The following is a 15,948-nucleotide window of genomic DNA, read 5'->3' as shown; positions in this document are numbered from 1 at the left end:
TGAAATCGCTCAAGGAGTCAAGAATAATAGTGAGATTTTTTTATTTGAATGGCTAGGTGAATGAAACTGCCCAAAAAGAGCATGTAGAATAAACATGGAATAGGATTAAAAGAGAAACCCCAGAAAACAAGGACCTCTAATACCTAATGGGAGAAAAGATCATAACAAAAGAAGGACCAGTCAGTGAAGGAGAATAAGGAGGGGAGGAAAGAAGAGGAAGAAAGGAGAGTGGTCCTGGAAGTCAAGAGTTTTCAGTAGATGAAGGCCAATGGTGATAATAATGCAGAAATATCTGAGCAACTGAATATTTGTAATAACCCTCGTAATTGTACATCGGGAAGTATCTGGGGACTTTAGTAAAAACAATTGATGGGAGAGGTAAAGTAGGGGAATAAATTTTTAGTGCATAAAGGTAGAAAACTGGTATCCTTAAGAACCTACGATGTATGGAATTTTGCTAGGCATTTTCAGATATGTGAATCTTGAGCATGTGTGTAGGCTAAAGGGAATGAAGGAGAGAGAAAGTAAAATTATAGGACCAAAAAAAAAAAAAATGGAGGAGAGGATGAAATAAGAAACACCAAGAGAGAATTTACCTTCTCTAATACAGAGATCATTGGAATGGGATTAAAGAATGCAATGCACTTGTATTTGGCTGCAAAGTTTCCGGAATTTTCTCAATTTGGGTGACTGACCTGAAGAGAGGGTTTTTCTAAAATAGAAATAGACTTGTTAAAGTGACAGCTTGAGTTTAATAATAGCTACCATTTATAGAGCGCTTATTCAGTGCCAGACACTCTGCTAACGACTTCACATGCATTGACACCTTTACCAAACAACCCTATGATGGGAATATTATTTTCATCCCCATTTTATATAGGAGGAAACTGATAGTCAGAAAAATTACTTAAGATGCCCAAGGTCACAAAGCCAGTATGCAGTGGAGCTAGGGTTTGAACTCTTGTAGTCTATGTCTAGAGTTTGTATTTTTAATTTCTGAATTAAACTGTCTATCCAATAACATTTCTGCATAAATTATACAACTATTCCTAATCCACTTGCTCTTATTCTGGACTAAGAGTCAAGTTCTGGCTATTTGACTTTCTACTGTGCTTAAAGAAAGGTGCACTCTACTTCAAGAAGCTCATGAATATCAAAGCCTTAATCACAGCTATTCAGATGACATGAGTTCATGCTTTACAGACCAACCATGGCCCTAGTCATATTAAAATCAAAGTTGCAAAATAAAAAAATTCTAAACAACCTTGTCTGCTTCATTTAGATAACAGTGTGAAGAATGAATTGAAAGATAAAAATGCTAAGCATTTACCATTTCCTTCTCCTTTTTTAAAAAAAATTTAAGCCCTGTGGTATTATGGATGATATCATCAGGCAATTTGGTTTGAATATGTTTCATGCTGGACTGTGCAGATTACCCAACTAATGACATGCACACTCCTTGCCATTGTGACACCCCTCTTCTTACAAGTGGGAATTTCAAGTGACAGACTAAAGCTGTTTGCTATCAATTTTGCAAAAAACACATCTGCCAGATAGCCAAGATTTAGTTCAGAGACTGAAATCGATTAATATTCTAATTTGTTACCCGTCATTAGCATCACAGTATGTTATGCCAAGTCAAAAGTGATAACCTTTATATAACATATGCTCCTAAAGGAATTTGATTTTAAGGATGTGTTACATTTTTGTTTAGTATTGCCTCCTGCATATAAATCCTATTAGAAATATCAATTATACAGGCAGGAAAAATTATGATGGATTAAAATGAAAGTGTAAAATACATACTATTACACACTTTTAATAAATGGCATGGCTTTTATTTATGATGCTGTGTTTTCTTACATCATTGATTTAACATATCACTTTAAATAAATGGCATGGCTTTTATTTATGATGCAGTGTTTTGTAAGATTGATTTACCATACCACTTTAAGGTTTTAGTTACCTTACTTTTTTCTTCCTGTTAAATCAAGGAGAGCGCTAGCAACAAAATATTTTTTAGGGGTGGTACTCAGATTCTTTGACATTCTATTATTTTAGGTTGCTGGTCAAAGGCAAATCTCCATGGACAAGCAGATTGTTTATCTGGTCTGATTTCCAGTGCCCAATAGAGGGACACAGGACTAAGACAATGGTTTGGGAAGGAAAAAGATGAGATTACCCAAGAGAAGCAAAAGAAAGGAGAGTTTCATAGATAATTTTTTTCCAGCTGATTGCTTTCCTACTAATGAATAGGGAGGAAAAAATAAAGTAATAGCTGGCTCTGAGTGAGAAAGGCTAAAAGATGGAGGAGTTGTGACCAAAGAAACAATTACATTTTCAACGTTTATGACATAGTCAAGCATTAAAATGATGCTTTCATAAGTGTTGGAAATTTAAAATGTATGATTTAGTAAGATGCTTAAATTTGTCAGCATATTAAGGCCTCAAAGTCTAAGAGGAATGGCTCAGGATACAAGTTAAATTGGTTGTCATTAATCCACTCATTCATCAAATATGTATTTAGTGCCTCACATGTGCCAGGCATCAGCATAAACAGACCCAATATATTGCCTTCATAGAGCTTACATTATTTTGGAAGAAGCTAGAGCAATTTAAAACGAAATAATAAAATACATGATATTTCAGATATTGCTAAGTAATATGGTGGGAAATAAAGCAAGGATGGGGGACAGGAAATACTGGCAAAGATGGGGTGAGATGAATGGATTGCAATTTTAAATAGTGTGGTTGGGGAGGTGCTAACATTGGGCAAAGACCAAAAGGAAATGGGTAAATGAGTTAGGCTCGTATATGGGGAGCATTTCAATCCTATACTTATCAGCCTTGCCATGTGTCTCATATTGTTTATTCTTCCAGAGAGGAAGATGGTGTTAAAAGCCAAGATATGAATTTGATTTATGTTGTTCATTGCTTTCTCTGCTTCTCTAGAACACATTTCTCCTATGTAAACATTTTGATAAAATATTCCTTAAGTGAAAGTTTGCACCCATAATATATGTATTTGGTTTATGCCTGGTAGTTATGACCTCAAAGTTATATCAAAAGTACCCGGAGTTTGTGTATCAGTCCATTAACTCAGCAGCAGAGCAAGGACAAGAACTGAGATTTTGTGTTTCCCATTCTAGTGTTCGACGTATTGGACCATCTTCATCTCTACTGGCCTACAAGTCTTCCTGCTAAGAATGGTAATTACTGACAACTGTGCTAAGTGTGTGTCTTAGATCAACTTGAACTTCTTAAAAGTGGACAGACAAATTAACAAGTTGCTAATTAATGAGGAATAAGAAGCTGATTCCTTGTATGCTTCATTTAGTTTTTCAGTGTCCTTATAGAATAATTCTCTTATAAATCTCTCATCCGGATTATTGCAACAACCTGCTTTCTCTTCTACCCTTGCCTCTCTATAGCCTGCTACCCCTGCTTTTTTTTTTTTTTTTTCCACTGTAGCAAGAATAATCTTTTAAAAAACTCAAGTCAGGGCTGGGTGCAGTGGTTCACGCCTGTAATTCCAGCACTTTGGGAGGCCAAGGCGGGCAGATCACCTGAGGTCGGGAGTTCGAGACCAGCCTGACCAACATGGAGAAATCCCGTCTCTACTAAAAATACAAAAAATTAGCCAGGCGTGGTGGTGCATGCCTGTAATCCCAGCTACTTGGGAGGCTGAGGAAGAAGAATCGCTTGAACCCAGGAGATGGAGGTTGCAGTGAGCTGAGATCGCGCCATTGCATTCCAGCCTGGGTAACAAGAGTGAAACTCTGTCTCTAATAATAATAATAATAATAATAATAATAATAATAATAAATGAAACAAAACAAAAAACCACCCGTCAGATCATGGGACACCTCTGCTCAAAAAGGCATTTTATTTCACTCAGTGTAAAATCTAAGTTCTTTAGAACAATTGACAAGGCCCCACATGACATGGCTTCTGCTACATTCAAATTTATCTTCTGCCAGTCTCCACCTCATTCAATCTACTTAAGGCACACTGGGCTTCTTGCTCTTCCAGGTACATTCTTACCTAAGGGCCTTGGTTCTATTTGCCAGGTTTTGTGATAGCTTCTCCTCCACTTCCTTCAGATCTCCTTATGAAGGAAACCAGCCCTGGTCATCCCCAAAATAACAACCTTTTATGCTTTTCCCCTTCCCTATTACATTTACGCTATTATATTTTTCCTTACATCATTTATTAATATATATTTTCCTCTTTATTAATTTCTAACGTCTTTTCCTCACTAGAATATAAGCTCTGTGAGTGCTAAATATTTGTTCTCAGCATTTGGGAAAGTGCCTAGTACATAGTAAGTATTCATACTTGAAGAAAAAAGACTAAGTTGTAGCTTAAGATTCAAATTATATGCAACTGGACTGAGGCAGAGCAAGATGGAGGAGTAGGACTCTCCAGATACCATCTCCCACAAAATCATAAGTTTGAACAACTATCCATGCATGAAAATAACTTCACAAGAGCTAAGGAAACCACATGAAAGCTCACAGTAACTGGTAGTAGCATAATAATAAGAAAAAATGCATTGAAGAGATAGAAAGGACAGTTCTACAACACCTGCATCACTCTTTCCCTAGCCCCAGGCAGCACAGGTGCAGAAAGAGATACTGTCAACTTGGGGGAAAGAGAGGGAAGCGAGCACAGGACTTTGCTTTGGACCCTAGCATTGCAACTGCACAGTAAAACTCAGTACCAGGCAGACTCCCACGGCCTTATATTCAAGACCTATACTGGTGACTGAGCCTCTAAACTTGCCCTGGTGCCAGGAGGGACCACAAAGCCCCAGGCTTCAGGCTTGTATGGCAAACTCGATCTCTGGTATGTATCGCCACTGGGTTGGTATCAGTTGTCTTGGGCTTCAGGTCACCCTCAGCAGCAGGCAGCACTAGTGGCCCTTGGCTTCAGCTGTCCCAGTACTGTGCTTGCTGTTGTGGACCTCAGGCTTCTGGCAGCACTCTTATGGACACAATTGCCCTGAGATTCTTGAAGTGCCATGCTGGCCACAGCTGTCCCAGGCTTTGGTCTGCCCCAGTGCCATACCTGCTGTAGTGGGCCCTAGACTTCTGGCAGCACTGCACTGGCTTCAGCTGCATCCGGCTGCTAGAGCACCTTAGTGTCTTTCCATTTGCATCTGCCCCAGGCTTCTTGCCCACTCCAGTGCTTCACCTGCCACAGTGGGCCCCAGGCTCTGGCGATGCCATGCTGGCTGCAACTGTCCTGGGCTTCTGATGCACTCTAGCACCACACCCTACTGCAGGGCTTTCACAGACAAAGCCTGTCTATGAAGACTGTGAAGACTGAAGTAAGTGCCTATTTCTTCAAATGCACAGACATTGATACATGATCATAAAGATCAAGAAGAATCAGGGAAACAAATCACCAAAGGAAAAAACTAAGGTGCAAGTGACTGACCATAAATAAATGGAGAGGTATAAAATGCCTGACAAATAATTCCAAATAACTAAGGAAGCTCAGTGAACTTCAAGAAAACAAAATGAGAAAATAATATGAGACCAGAATAAGACATTTAATAGAGGTTTAAATAATAAAAGAGTATTCTTGAAGCTAAGAAATACAATGAATGAAATGAAAAGTGGAGTCAAGAAAAATATAATGAAAGAAAAAAATGCAGTAGAGGGTATTAACAGCAGAACTGGTCAAACAGAAGAAAGAATCTTTGATTTTGAAGACAGGCTATTTAAAAATAGTCAGAGAAGAAAAAAGAATGAGAAGAAATGAAGAAAGCTCATGGGATTTATGGGACAGCATCAACAGAGCAAACAATCAAGCCATAGGAGATAAAAAAGAAGACAGAGACAAAGAGTGAGGAGCTTATTTAAAGTAGGCCAGGTGCAGTGGCTCACGCCTGGAATCCCAGCACTTTAGGATGCCAAGGTGGGTGGATCACCCGAGGTCAGGAGTTCGAGACCAGCTGGGCCAACATGGTGAAAACCCATCTCTACTAAAAATACAAAAAATTAGCTGGGCATTGTGGTGGACACCTGTAATCCTAGCTACTTGGGAGGCTGAGGCAGGAGAATCGCTTGAACCTGGGAGGTGGAGGTTGCAGTGAGATAAGATCGTGCCACTGCACCTGAGTCTAGGTAACAAGCAAAACTCCATCAAAAAAAAAAAAAAAAAAAAAGAAAAAAAAAGTAAATAAATAAATAAATAGTAGCAGAAAATTTCTTAAACCTGGAGAAAGATGTAAGTATCCAGATACAGAAAAATCAAAGGCCTCCAATTAAATTCATTCCAAATAAGACTACCCCAAGACATATACTCAAGTTGTCAAGGATCAAAGACAAAAAAGAGGATCCTGAGAGCAGCAAGAGAAAAGAAGCAAATAATATATAAGGAAGTTCCAATACATCCAGCAGCCGACTTTTCAACAGAAATTTTATAGGCCAGGAGAGAGTGGAATATTATAAAACATGCTGAAGAAAAAACTGCCAACAGAGAATAGTGTACCCAGCAAAGCTATCTTTCAGAAATAAAGGAGAGATAAAGGCTTTCCTAGACAAACAAAAGTTGTGGGAGTTCATTACCACCAGGCCTGTCTTATAAAAATACTAAGGGGAGTTCTTCAAGTTAAAAAAAAAAAGTTGCTAATGATTAACACAAAAATGTTTAAAAGTATAAAATTTGCTGGTAAAAGTAAGTACACAGTCAAATGCAGAATACTATAACACTGTAATCCTGTTGTGTCAATTACTTATAACTTCAGTATGAAGGCTAAAAGGCAAAACAATTAAAAATAATAATAGCCACAATAATTTTTTAAAGGAATATGCAATATAAAATATGTAAATTTTGACATAAAAAATTCAAAATATGGACAGTAGAGGAGTAAAATTGTAGAGGTTTTTTCATGATCAAAGTTAATTTGTTTTCAGCTTAAAATAACCTGTTATAACTATAGATGTTTTTTGAAAACCTCATGGTAACCACATAGAAGAAACCTCTAGCTGATGTTCAAAAAATGAAAAGCAAGGAATCAGACATACCACTAGAGAAAAATCATTTAGCCACAAGGGAAGACAGCATGGGAGAAAAGAGAGAAATAAACAATTTACAAAATAACTAGAAAACAATTAATAATATGGCAGTAGTAAGTATTGATAATTACTTTAAATGTAAATAGGTTAAATTCTCCAATCAAAAGGCATAGAGTGACTGAATGGATTTTAAAAAGATCCAGCTACATGCTGTCTACAGTTCACCTGTAAGGACATACAGAATAAAGGAATGAAAAAAGATATCTAATGCAAATGGAAACCAAAAGAGAGCAGGAATAACTATATGTGTATCAGATCAAATAAAATAAAAGCAAAAGTTGCAAAAAGAAATAAAAAGGTCATTATATAATGATAAAAATGGTCAAAATTCAGCAAGAGAATATAATAATTGCAAACATATATGCACCTAACATTGGAACACCTAAATATGTAAAGCAAATATTAATAGACCTGAAGGGAGAGATCAACTGTAATACAATAATAGTGACTTAAGACCCCATTTTCAGTAATGGACAGATCATCCAGACAGGAAATCAGTAGGGAAACATCACCTAAACTACAATCTGCATTTAATCAGCCCAACAGACATACAGATTATTCTGTCCAACAGCTACAGAATACACATTCTTCTCAACTGCACATGAAACATTCCTCAGAATAGATCGTATGTGAGGCCACAAAATAAGCCTTAATAAACTTAAGAAGATTAAAACCATATCAAGTTATTTTTTTCTGACCATGATATAAAACTAGAAATCAAAAACAGAAGGGACTTTAGAAAAAATGCACAAATACATGGAAATTAAACAACATACTCTTGAATAAATAATAGGTCACTGAAGAAATGAAAAAGGAAACAAACATTTCTTGAAGACAAAAAATTTCTTAAGACAAATGAAAAAGAAAACACAATATAGCAAAACCTATGCAATACAGCAAAAGCAGTTCCAAGAGGGAATTTTATAGAAATAAATGCCTATTCCATCAAAGGAAGAAAAATCTTAAATAAATAGCCTAATGTTGAACCTCAAGAAATTAGAAAAACAAAGACAAACTAAGCTCAAATTTAGTAAAGGAAGGAAACAACAAAAATCAGAGCAGAAAGAAATGAAATAGAGACTACAGAAACAACAGAAAAGATCAACAAAACTGCATTTTTGAAAGTTAAACAAAATTGACAAACCTTTAGCAAGCCTAGCTAAGAAAAAAAAAAGAGAGAAGACTCAAATAAATAAAATAAGAAACAAAAAAGGAGATATTGCAACTGATACAATAGACATGCAAAGGCTCATGGGACTCTTATGAACAATTATATACCAACAAATTGGATAACCAAGAAAACATGGATACGTTTCTTGATACATACAACCTACCAAGGTTGAATTATGAAGAAATAGAGTATCTTAATAGATCAGTAATGAACAAAAGATTGAATCAGTAATAAAAAATCTCCCATAAGTGGAGACCTTATATCTTCATTGTTAATCTCTATGAAACATTTGAAGAACTAATACCGTTTCTTCTCAAACTCTTCCAAAAATGGAAGAAGGAATACTTCCAAACTCATTTTACAAAGCCAGAAAAGCCCTGATAGAAATGCCAGACAAAGACACTACAAAATACCAATTACATTCTTCACAGAAATAGAAAAAACAAAATTAAAATTTGTATGGAACCACACAAATCCCTAAATAGCCAAAGTAATCTTGAGCAAAAAGAACATTGCTGGAGGTATCACACTACCTGACTTCGAAATATACTACAGAGTTATAGTTTTATACTATAGAGCTATAGTAATCAAAACAGCATGGTACAAGCATAAAAACAGACACATAGACGATGAAACAGAAAGAGAACCCAGAAAGAAATCCACACATTTACTGCCAACTCACTTTCAACAAAAGAGCCAAGAACCCACAATGGAGAAAGAACAGCCTCTTTAGTAAATGGTGTTGGGAAAACTGGATATCCACATGCATAAGAATGAAACTATACTCTATCTCACAACATGTACAAAAATCAACTAAAATGAATTAAAGATTTAAATATAAGATTCAAAATTATGAATCTAGAATAAAATGCAGGATAAAAATTTTATGACATGGTCTTGACAATAACTTTCTGGATATGACCCAAAAAACACAGGTAATAAAAGCAAATAGACGAATGGGATTATATCAAACTAAATAGCTTCTGCACAGGAGAGGAAACAATCAACAAAATAAAGGGGCAATCTACAGAAGGGGAGAAAATATTTGCAAACTATACATCTGATAAGGGGTTAATATCCAAAATATGTAAGGACCTCAAACAGCAAGAAAACAAATAACCCAATCAAAAGAAGGGCAAACGACCTGACTAGACATTTCTCAAAAGAAGACATTTAAATGGTCAACAGAAATATGAAAAAATGCTTAATACCACTAGTTATCAAGGCAATGCAAATTAAAGCCACAATGAAATATCACCTCAAACCTGTTAGAATGGCTATTATCAAAAAATCAAATATAAGTGTTGGCGAGGATGTGGAGAAAAGGGAACCCTTGCACACTGTTGGTGGGAATGTAAATTACTACAACCACTATGGAAAATAGTATGGAGATTTCTTTAAAAATTAAAACTAGAACTACCATATGATCCAGCAATCCTACTACCCGGTATGTATCCAAAGAAATGAAATCAATATGACAAACAGATATCTGCACTCCCATGTTTGTTGCAGGATTTTTCACAATAGCCAAGATATGGAATCAACCCAAGTGTCTTATCAGTGGATGAATGGACTGTGGTACATCCACTTGAGAGATACCATTCAGCTATAAAAAAATGAAATCCTCGTATTCGTGACAACATGAATGAGCCTGGTGAACATTGTTAAGTGAAATAATCCAGGCACAGAACATAAATAATACATGATCTCACTCATATGTGAAATCTAAAAAAGTTGATTTCATAGAAGTAGAGAGTAGAATGGTGGTTACCAGTGGCTGTGGTGATTGTGGGGAGGTGGCAGTTGGGGAGATGTTGGTCTAAGAATACATTTCAGTTAGAGAGGAGAAATAAGTTCGAGAGATCTTTTGTACAACATGATGTTTACTGTCTACAACATGATATTTTGATACATTGTGGAATAACTGAATCCTGCTAACTGACATATGCATAATCTCACATAGTTATTTTTGTGGTGAGAACACTTTATATTCACGCTCTTAACATTTTTCTGGAATACACCATAGATATATTATTAATGATAGCCAACATGTTGTACAAGAGTATGATTTTATCTGTCAGTGTAAAAATTAAAGTAAAAAATTAAATGTCACTGATTAGACTTAGTGCTATACTTATCCAAATAAACTTAGATGCAGTTTTTTTTAATGACAAGGAAACTTTAAAAAATAACAATAAGATTTTTAAATGATGACAAATGAATGACAGAAAATCAAACCTGCGATATTGGGAAAGCAAACCTTAGCTATTGTTCAGAAACAATCTTTGCAATGAAATAATTTCATAAATGCAAATCCAAAATAAATATAACAGAACCCACAAACATTAATATTCTTGAGAGAAACAGACACCAAAGAAAAGAACTTACCTGCATTAAATACAAGCTGCAGACTTTTTTTGTGAACTGGATTTTCATTTATGAAGTACATTTAAAGACAAGAAGAATATTCCATTTCCAAGAATATTTCATTTTATATTGGGATACTATCATTCCCATAGTAATAAATTAAATGTAAATTTATAGTATATTAAATGGAGTTCTGCTTTCTTTCCAATGGATGGGGTATGTTTCAACCACTTATTTTTACTCAAGTACTAATATAGAATACTCACATGGAATTTTATGCAACTCATTCATAAACTTCTCCTTCAGCTTAGAAAATGCATCTTCCTTTCCTTCTCCAGGACTGGCTGGCTCTGTGGCATTGCTTGGCAGAACAGTCGCGACAGTGGTGACCGGCGGGGCTGCCAGGGCCTCATGGTGACTCTCACTCACCATTTTAGGTTCAGGTGAAGCTGTGAGGGGAGGGAAGCAAAGACAGAACAATTCAAAATGGCTTAACTGCTCCCACATCAAAGGTATCCCAGAGATGAAACAACATCAGAGGTGGCACCTGCTCACTGGGTAAATAGTCCATCATTAGCATATTGCTTTGTGTTGGTTCATGAAATATTTATGGAACCACAGCGAGTGAGGAGTTCTTCCCCAGAAGGTAAGACCAGACATAGTTACTGAATAGCATTCTATTCCAGCAATACTATGTATACTGTCAAATCTATTAGTTATTTATACAGCCAATTATTTGCTGTGTAGATTTAACTTTTAACCCATATCTTACCAAAACGTGTATGAAACAATTCTTGATGAAATACATGCTTTATACTTTAAATATTTTGTATTTTCTAAAAGGAAGAAAGAGATAAAATATTTGTATTGGAAATGCTGATAAATGATAACATGCACTCAAAATGCTAGTGACTTTAAAAATGGTTATAAGTAATATTATTCATAATATTGATACTCTAAGATGTTATGAATATATTATAGTAATTGGTTCTTGAATCTTATTTATTGATGGTAAGTTTTCACCCCAGTCACTTTTTTCACATTTATTGTAAACAATACTCTGATCAATAATTTACTTGTCTTGCTGGATAATTATTTCAGTCACTATAAATGTGGCATGGTTGACTATATACATCAAGGTGCTGCTAATGAAACATAACTTATAAGTTTAGATATTTTACTTTATTTAGCTTATTTAATTAGAATATTTTATTTTATTAATGTATTCAATTATTTTAAGTATTTGTTTACCTCCAAAATATGCCAAAATAATTAATAAAGTAATCAATACAAACAGCTGTGAATTCAGAAGACATCAGTTCTCATCCTCTTCACTAGTTAAATAAACTTTAACAGGGCATTTGACATCCCAATTTATCCACCTTCTGAAATATGAAGAACTAAAACCTGCCCTTCCTGGATTTTTCTTAGAACACATGAAGGTACAAATGTAAGGAAGGTATTCTAAGGGAGTAGAAATGAACGAATATTCTCCATTCTAAAAATATTCCAGACTTTGCAATTTTCCTGCACAACTTAAGATTTCAGGCTTTCTGAGGAAAGAATGGGCATGATTTGGGGCAGAAATAGGTAAGTAAAGAGGCCTGGACAGGATTCACTTAACGTTCTTAACAGGAAAGTAGATGAACTTATAAAAACCTTTTAATTTGCAAAGACGTGGAGATAACCAGCAAACAAGATTTTTTAAAAAATGAAATTTAGTCTGGGCGTGGTGGCCCACTCCTGTAATCCCAGCACTTTGGGAGGCCGAGGCAGGTGGATCACTTGAGGTCAGGAGTTCGAGACCAGCCTGGCCAACATGAAGAAACCCCATCTCTACTAAAATATAAAAATTAGTCAGGTGTGGTGGCAGGCACCTGTAATCCCAGCTAGTCGGGAGGCTGAGGCAGGAGAATTGCTTGAACCCGGGAGGCGGAGGTTGCAGTGAGCCAAGATTGTGCTACTGCACTCCAGCCTGGGCTGCAAGAGCGAAACTCTGTCTCAAAAAAAAAAAAAAAAAGAAAGAAAGAAAGAAATGCAAACGATTTGTGAGTTGGTTATGCATAGTTACATATTTAGTGAAAGTACAATTGAAAATAGAATAATCTCAGATGCATAAGATTCTTATTAAAATCTTAATCAAAATCCAGAGATTTTGGATCTACTTCCAGGAGATCATGGCTGAGGCTAACACATATACATAGATAAGAATTTTTATTTTATACTTGACTATTTCTCTCTCTCTCTTTTATGAGATAGGGTCTTGCTCTGTTGTTAGGCTGGAGAGCAGTGGCGAGATCATAGCTCATTGCAGCCTTGAGCTCCTGGGCTCGCATGATCCTACTGGTTTCAGCCTTCTCAAGTATTCGGATTACAGGTGTGAGCCACCGCACCTGGCCTTGTTCTCTTTTTTAAGTTTTAAATTTTCCATTACTAGCTACCAATATAATCCTAAAGGGTAGAATTGGACAGATATCGGCTCAGATCTTCTTCGTTTTTCAGTTTCTTCTTTTGTAAAATGAGGATAATCAGACCAAATCTGTAAGGTTTTCATGAGTATGAAATAATTTATGCAAAAAATTTAGCATAGTGTCTGGCATATTAATTTGTTCCATTGATCCATTGTTCAATTGATCCACTGGCATATCAGTTTGTTCCAGAGATCAGTGGATCAATGGAATAAACTACCAGTGGATCAATCAATTGATTGATCAATTGATTTATCCACACATCTCTAATAGCACTTGGCCTCCCAGAATTGTCCAGAATGTGGAAACTTTTTGTTTCCAACTCAAGTCACGTACCAGAAGCTTTTTCTGATTATCTGATTTTGTTCAGTTTAGGAGCTCATCTCCCTGGAAAACTTTGAAGTTTTGTTTGCTCTGTTGATACAACTTGGGTAAAACTGTTGATATTAATGATGTCCTAACTTCTGTATTTCATTGAGTCAGCCAGACCAAAATTGTACACACACACACACACACACACACACACACACATTATTACAGGCACATATTCAAAACATTAATTTTTCCTTTGCTGTGAGAAACACCAGATGTGACATACATTATTACTTATCTCTGTACAGGATAGTTGAAGATATTTGAGGACTTATGGCTTACTGTAGAATTTAAAGAAAATGATTGAGTTAAATGAAAATAGCTAAGTACAATAGCTCCATCATTACATTAAAGGTATATTGCTCAACTATGTTTCTGCTTAATTTTTGTCCAGTTGTAGAGGTGGGATATTGTTGCTGGTCATTCAGACTGATGTTCAGCTCCTACTTTCAAGTGATTACACAGTTGTTTCTAGCCTTTGTGTGTACTGATAGCTGGATCCTCCTTCACTTCTTGAGTTGCTAAATGGTTTTCATTTTACTCCAGCTTATAATTGTACATAAAAAATTTCTACATATAGTTTGAAAGACATAAAAGACTATAGGAACAATAAGACTTTTGCTAAACAGGGTCAACATTTAGAAAATGTTCTTAAAGTTACCCAGCTTTTTTTTTAAGGGAAGCAAAGAATGTTTCTATAATTTCCAAACCAATCCTCTATAGATATAAAATACCCTTGGAAGGTGTTCATCAAAAAAGTAAGAGCTATAAGCTTTTAACTCTTACCAGCCAATGATATCATCCCTGTTAATTCTTATTTTTTAATCAAAAAAATATTGTAAGAAATATAGACAAAGTTCTTTTTACTTAGTGCATACCACCGTGAAATTTAAAAAAATCATAAAATACAAAAATGTTGTGGGTAATTGAGGATCTAATATACTGACAAAGACTAAGGGATTGCTTAGTGTTTTATTTTTATTCCTTCATATCTTGAGAGATAATATTGTTTGTAAATAGCAAACCTAAGAATAGTTACTTGGTTCTTGAAAATTCATATTTATGGAAATAAAATGCTTATCACGAGGCATCATTTTGTGGATGAAAAAATTAGCTGATTATTCAGTCCTGGCTAATGTGATGACTTCATTTTTTGTTTTTTATTGTTTTGAGAAAGAGTATCGCTCTGCAGCCCAGGCTGGAGTGCAGTGGTGCAATTTCTGCTCACTGCAACTTCCATCTCTTGGCTTCAAGCAATTCTGCCTCAGCCTCCTGAGGAGTCAGGATTACAGGCATCCACCAACACACCTGGCTAATTTTTGTATTTTCAGTAGAGACAGAGTTTCACCATGTTGGCCAGGCTGGTCTCAAACTCCTGACCTCAAGTGATGCACCCACTTCGGCCTCCCAAAGTGCTGGGATTACAGGCGTGAGCCATCAGGCGCCCAGCCTGATGACTTTATATTCTTTTATGTACATAGTTTGCTTATTCAGAAAAAAAGGTATTCTACTCAGTCTTTAAAAAACAAGCTAACAGTTATTGAGCACCCGCTAAGTGGTTTACACATATTAAAGCATATAATATTTCATATTATTCCCGTTAATAATTATCACCCATTTCATAGGTGAGGAAAGTAAGTCATAGGAGGTTATACAGTAAAAGCCAGACAGTTAAAGTCATATAGTAGTAATTAATGGAGTTGGGATTTGAACCAAGGTGTCTTAGCCACTATAGTATCAAGAGACTTGGAAACTATGAGACAAGTATCCAATATAATCCTGTTTTTTGGAGGAGTTTTTGGATACAACCCATAGTTAAGAGGTTATTTTACATTGTCATCCAGTATATACACTCTGTCTGCCTAGATATTATATACTGAAGAGAAGTTTCACATAAAAACACTTCTGTGAAATACTTGGATAAATTCAATTCTACTCTATTCTTTATCACTAAAAAATTCTAGTTGCATCTCAAAGTTGTGTACATTAGTTTCACAATCCACTCATGATTTGATACCTGCAGTTTGAAAAACCACTAAAATAAAGGACATATTAATATAAAATAACACCAAAAGGGGCTAATACTATGATTCCATTTATTAGGCACCTACTTTGTGCCAAAATACTGTTGTTGATATTTAAGGAGAAAATTCTCAATTCCTATTACAACCCTGAAAAGTAACTCAATCTTATTTTACAGAAGTAACTGGAGTGTGGCTTTCCCAGGATTAAGTGATCGGTCCTACACAGATTTAGCCTGATCCAAGGTTCCTTCTACTGGTCTACTCTACTAATAACATTTAAGCATCATTAAACAATTAAATCAGTACTGAAGAAGTATTTACGATTTTCTTTTGAATCTATTTGCCAGTAAATGGAAGACACAAGTCATCTTACTGAAAGGAAACATAGTACTTAATTTTAGAGACACAGTCATTTAGTTTGTTAAAGTGGAATTCAGCATCCTGAAATATACCAAGAA

The 15,948-nt window shown here is 35.6% G+C and overlaps 1 protein-coding gene across 3 annotated transcripts in view; it reads right to left on the bottom strand.

Moving 5' to 3' along the window:
* The window catches only part of SYT1 (synaptotagmin 1), a 577,710-nt gene that overhangs the window by 219,686 nt on the left and 342,076 nt on the right, over positions 1–15,948 (bottom strand). For all 3 annotated transcript variants that reach the window (XM_004053612.5, XM_055358751.2, XM_019039060.3), the window contains one exon: positions 10,893–11,075. In XM_004053612.5, coding sequence (XP_004053660.1) covers positions 10,893–11,058 — 166 coding nt within the window. In that variant the 5' untranslated portion in view covers positions 11,059–11,075. Of the gene's footprint in view, positions 1–10,892; positions 11,076–15,948 lie in introns of those variants that run through there.

This window comes from Gorilla gorilla, chromosome 10, assembly GCF_029281585.2.
Source record: "Gorilla gorilla gorilla isolate KB3781 chromosome 10, NHGRI_mGorGor1-v2.1_pri, whole genome shotgun sequence".
NCBI lineage: Eukaryota > Metazoa > Chordata > Mammalia > Primates > Hominidae > Gorilla > Gorilla gorilla.
Note: the sequence above shows the minus strand (reverse complement) of the source record. Positions and strands in the feature narration are given on the sequence as shown.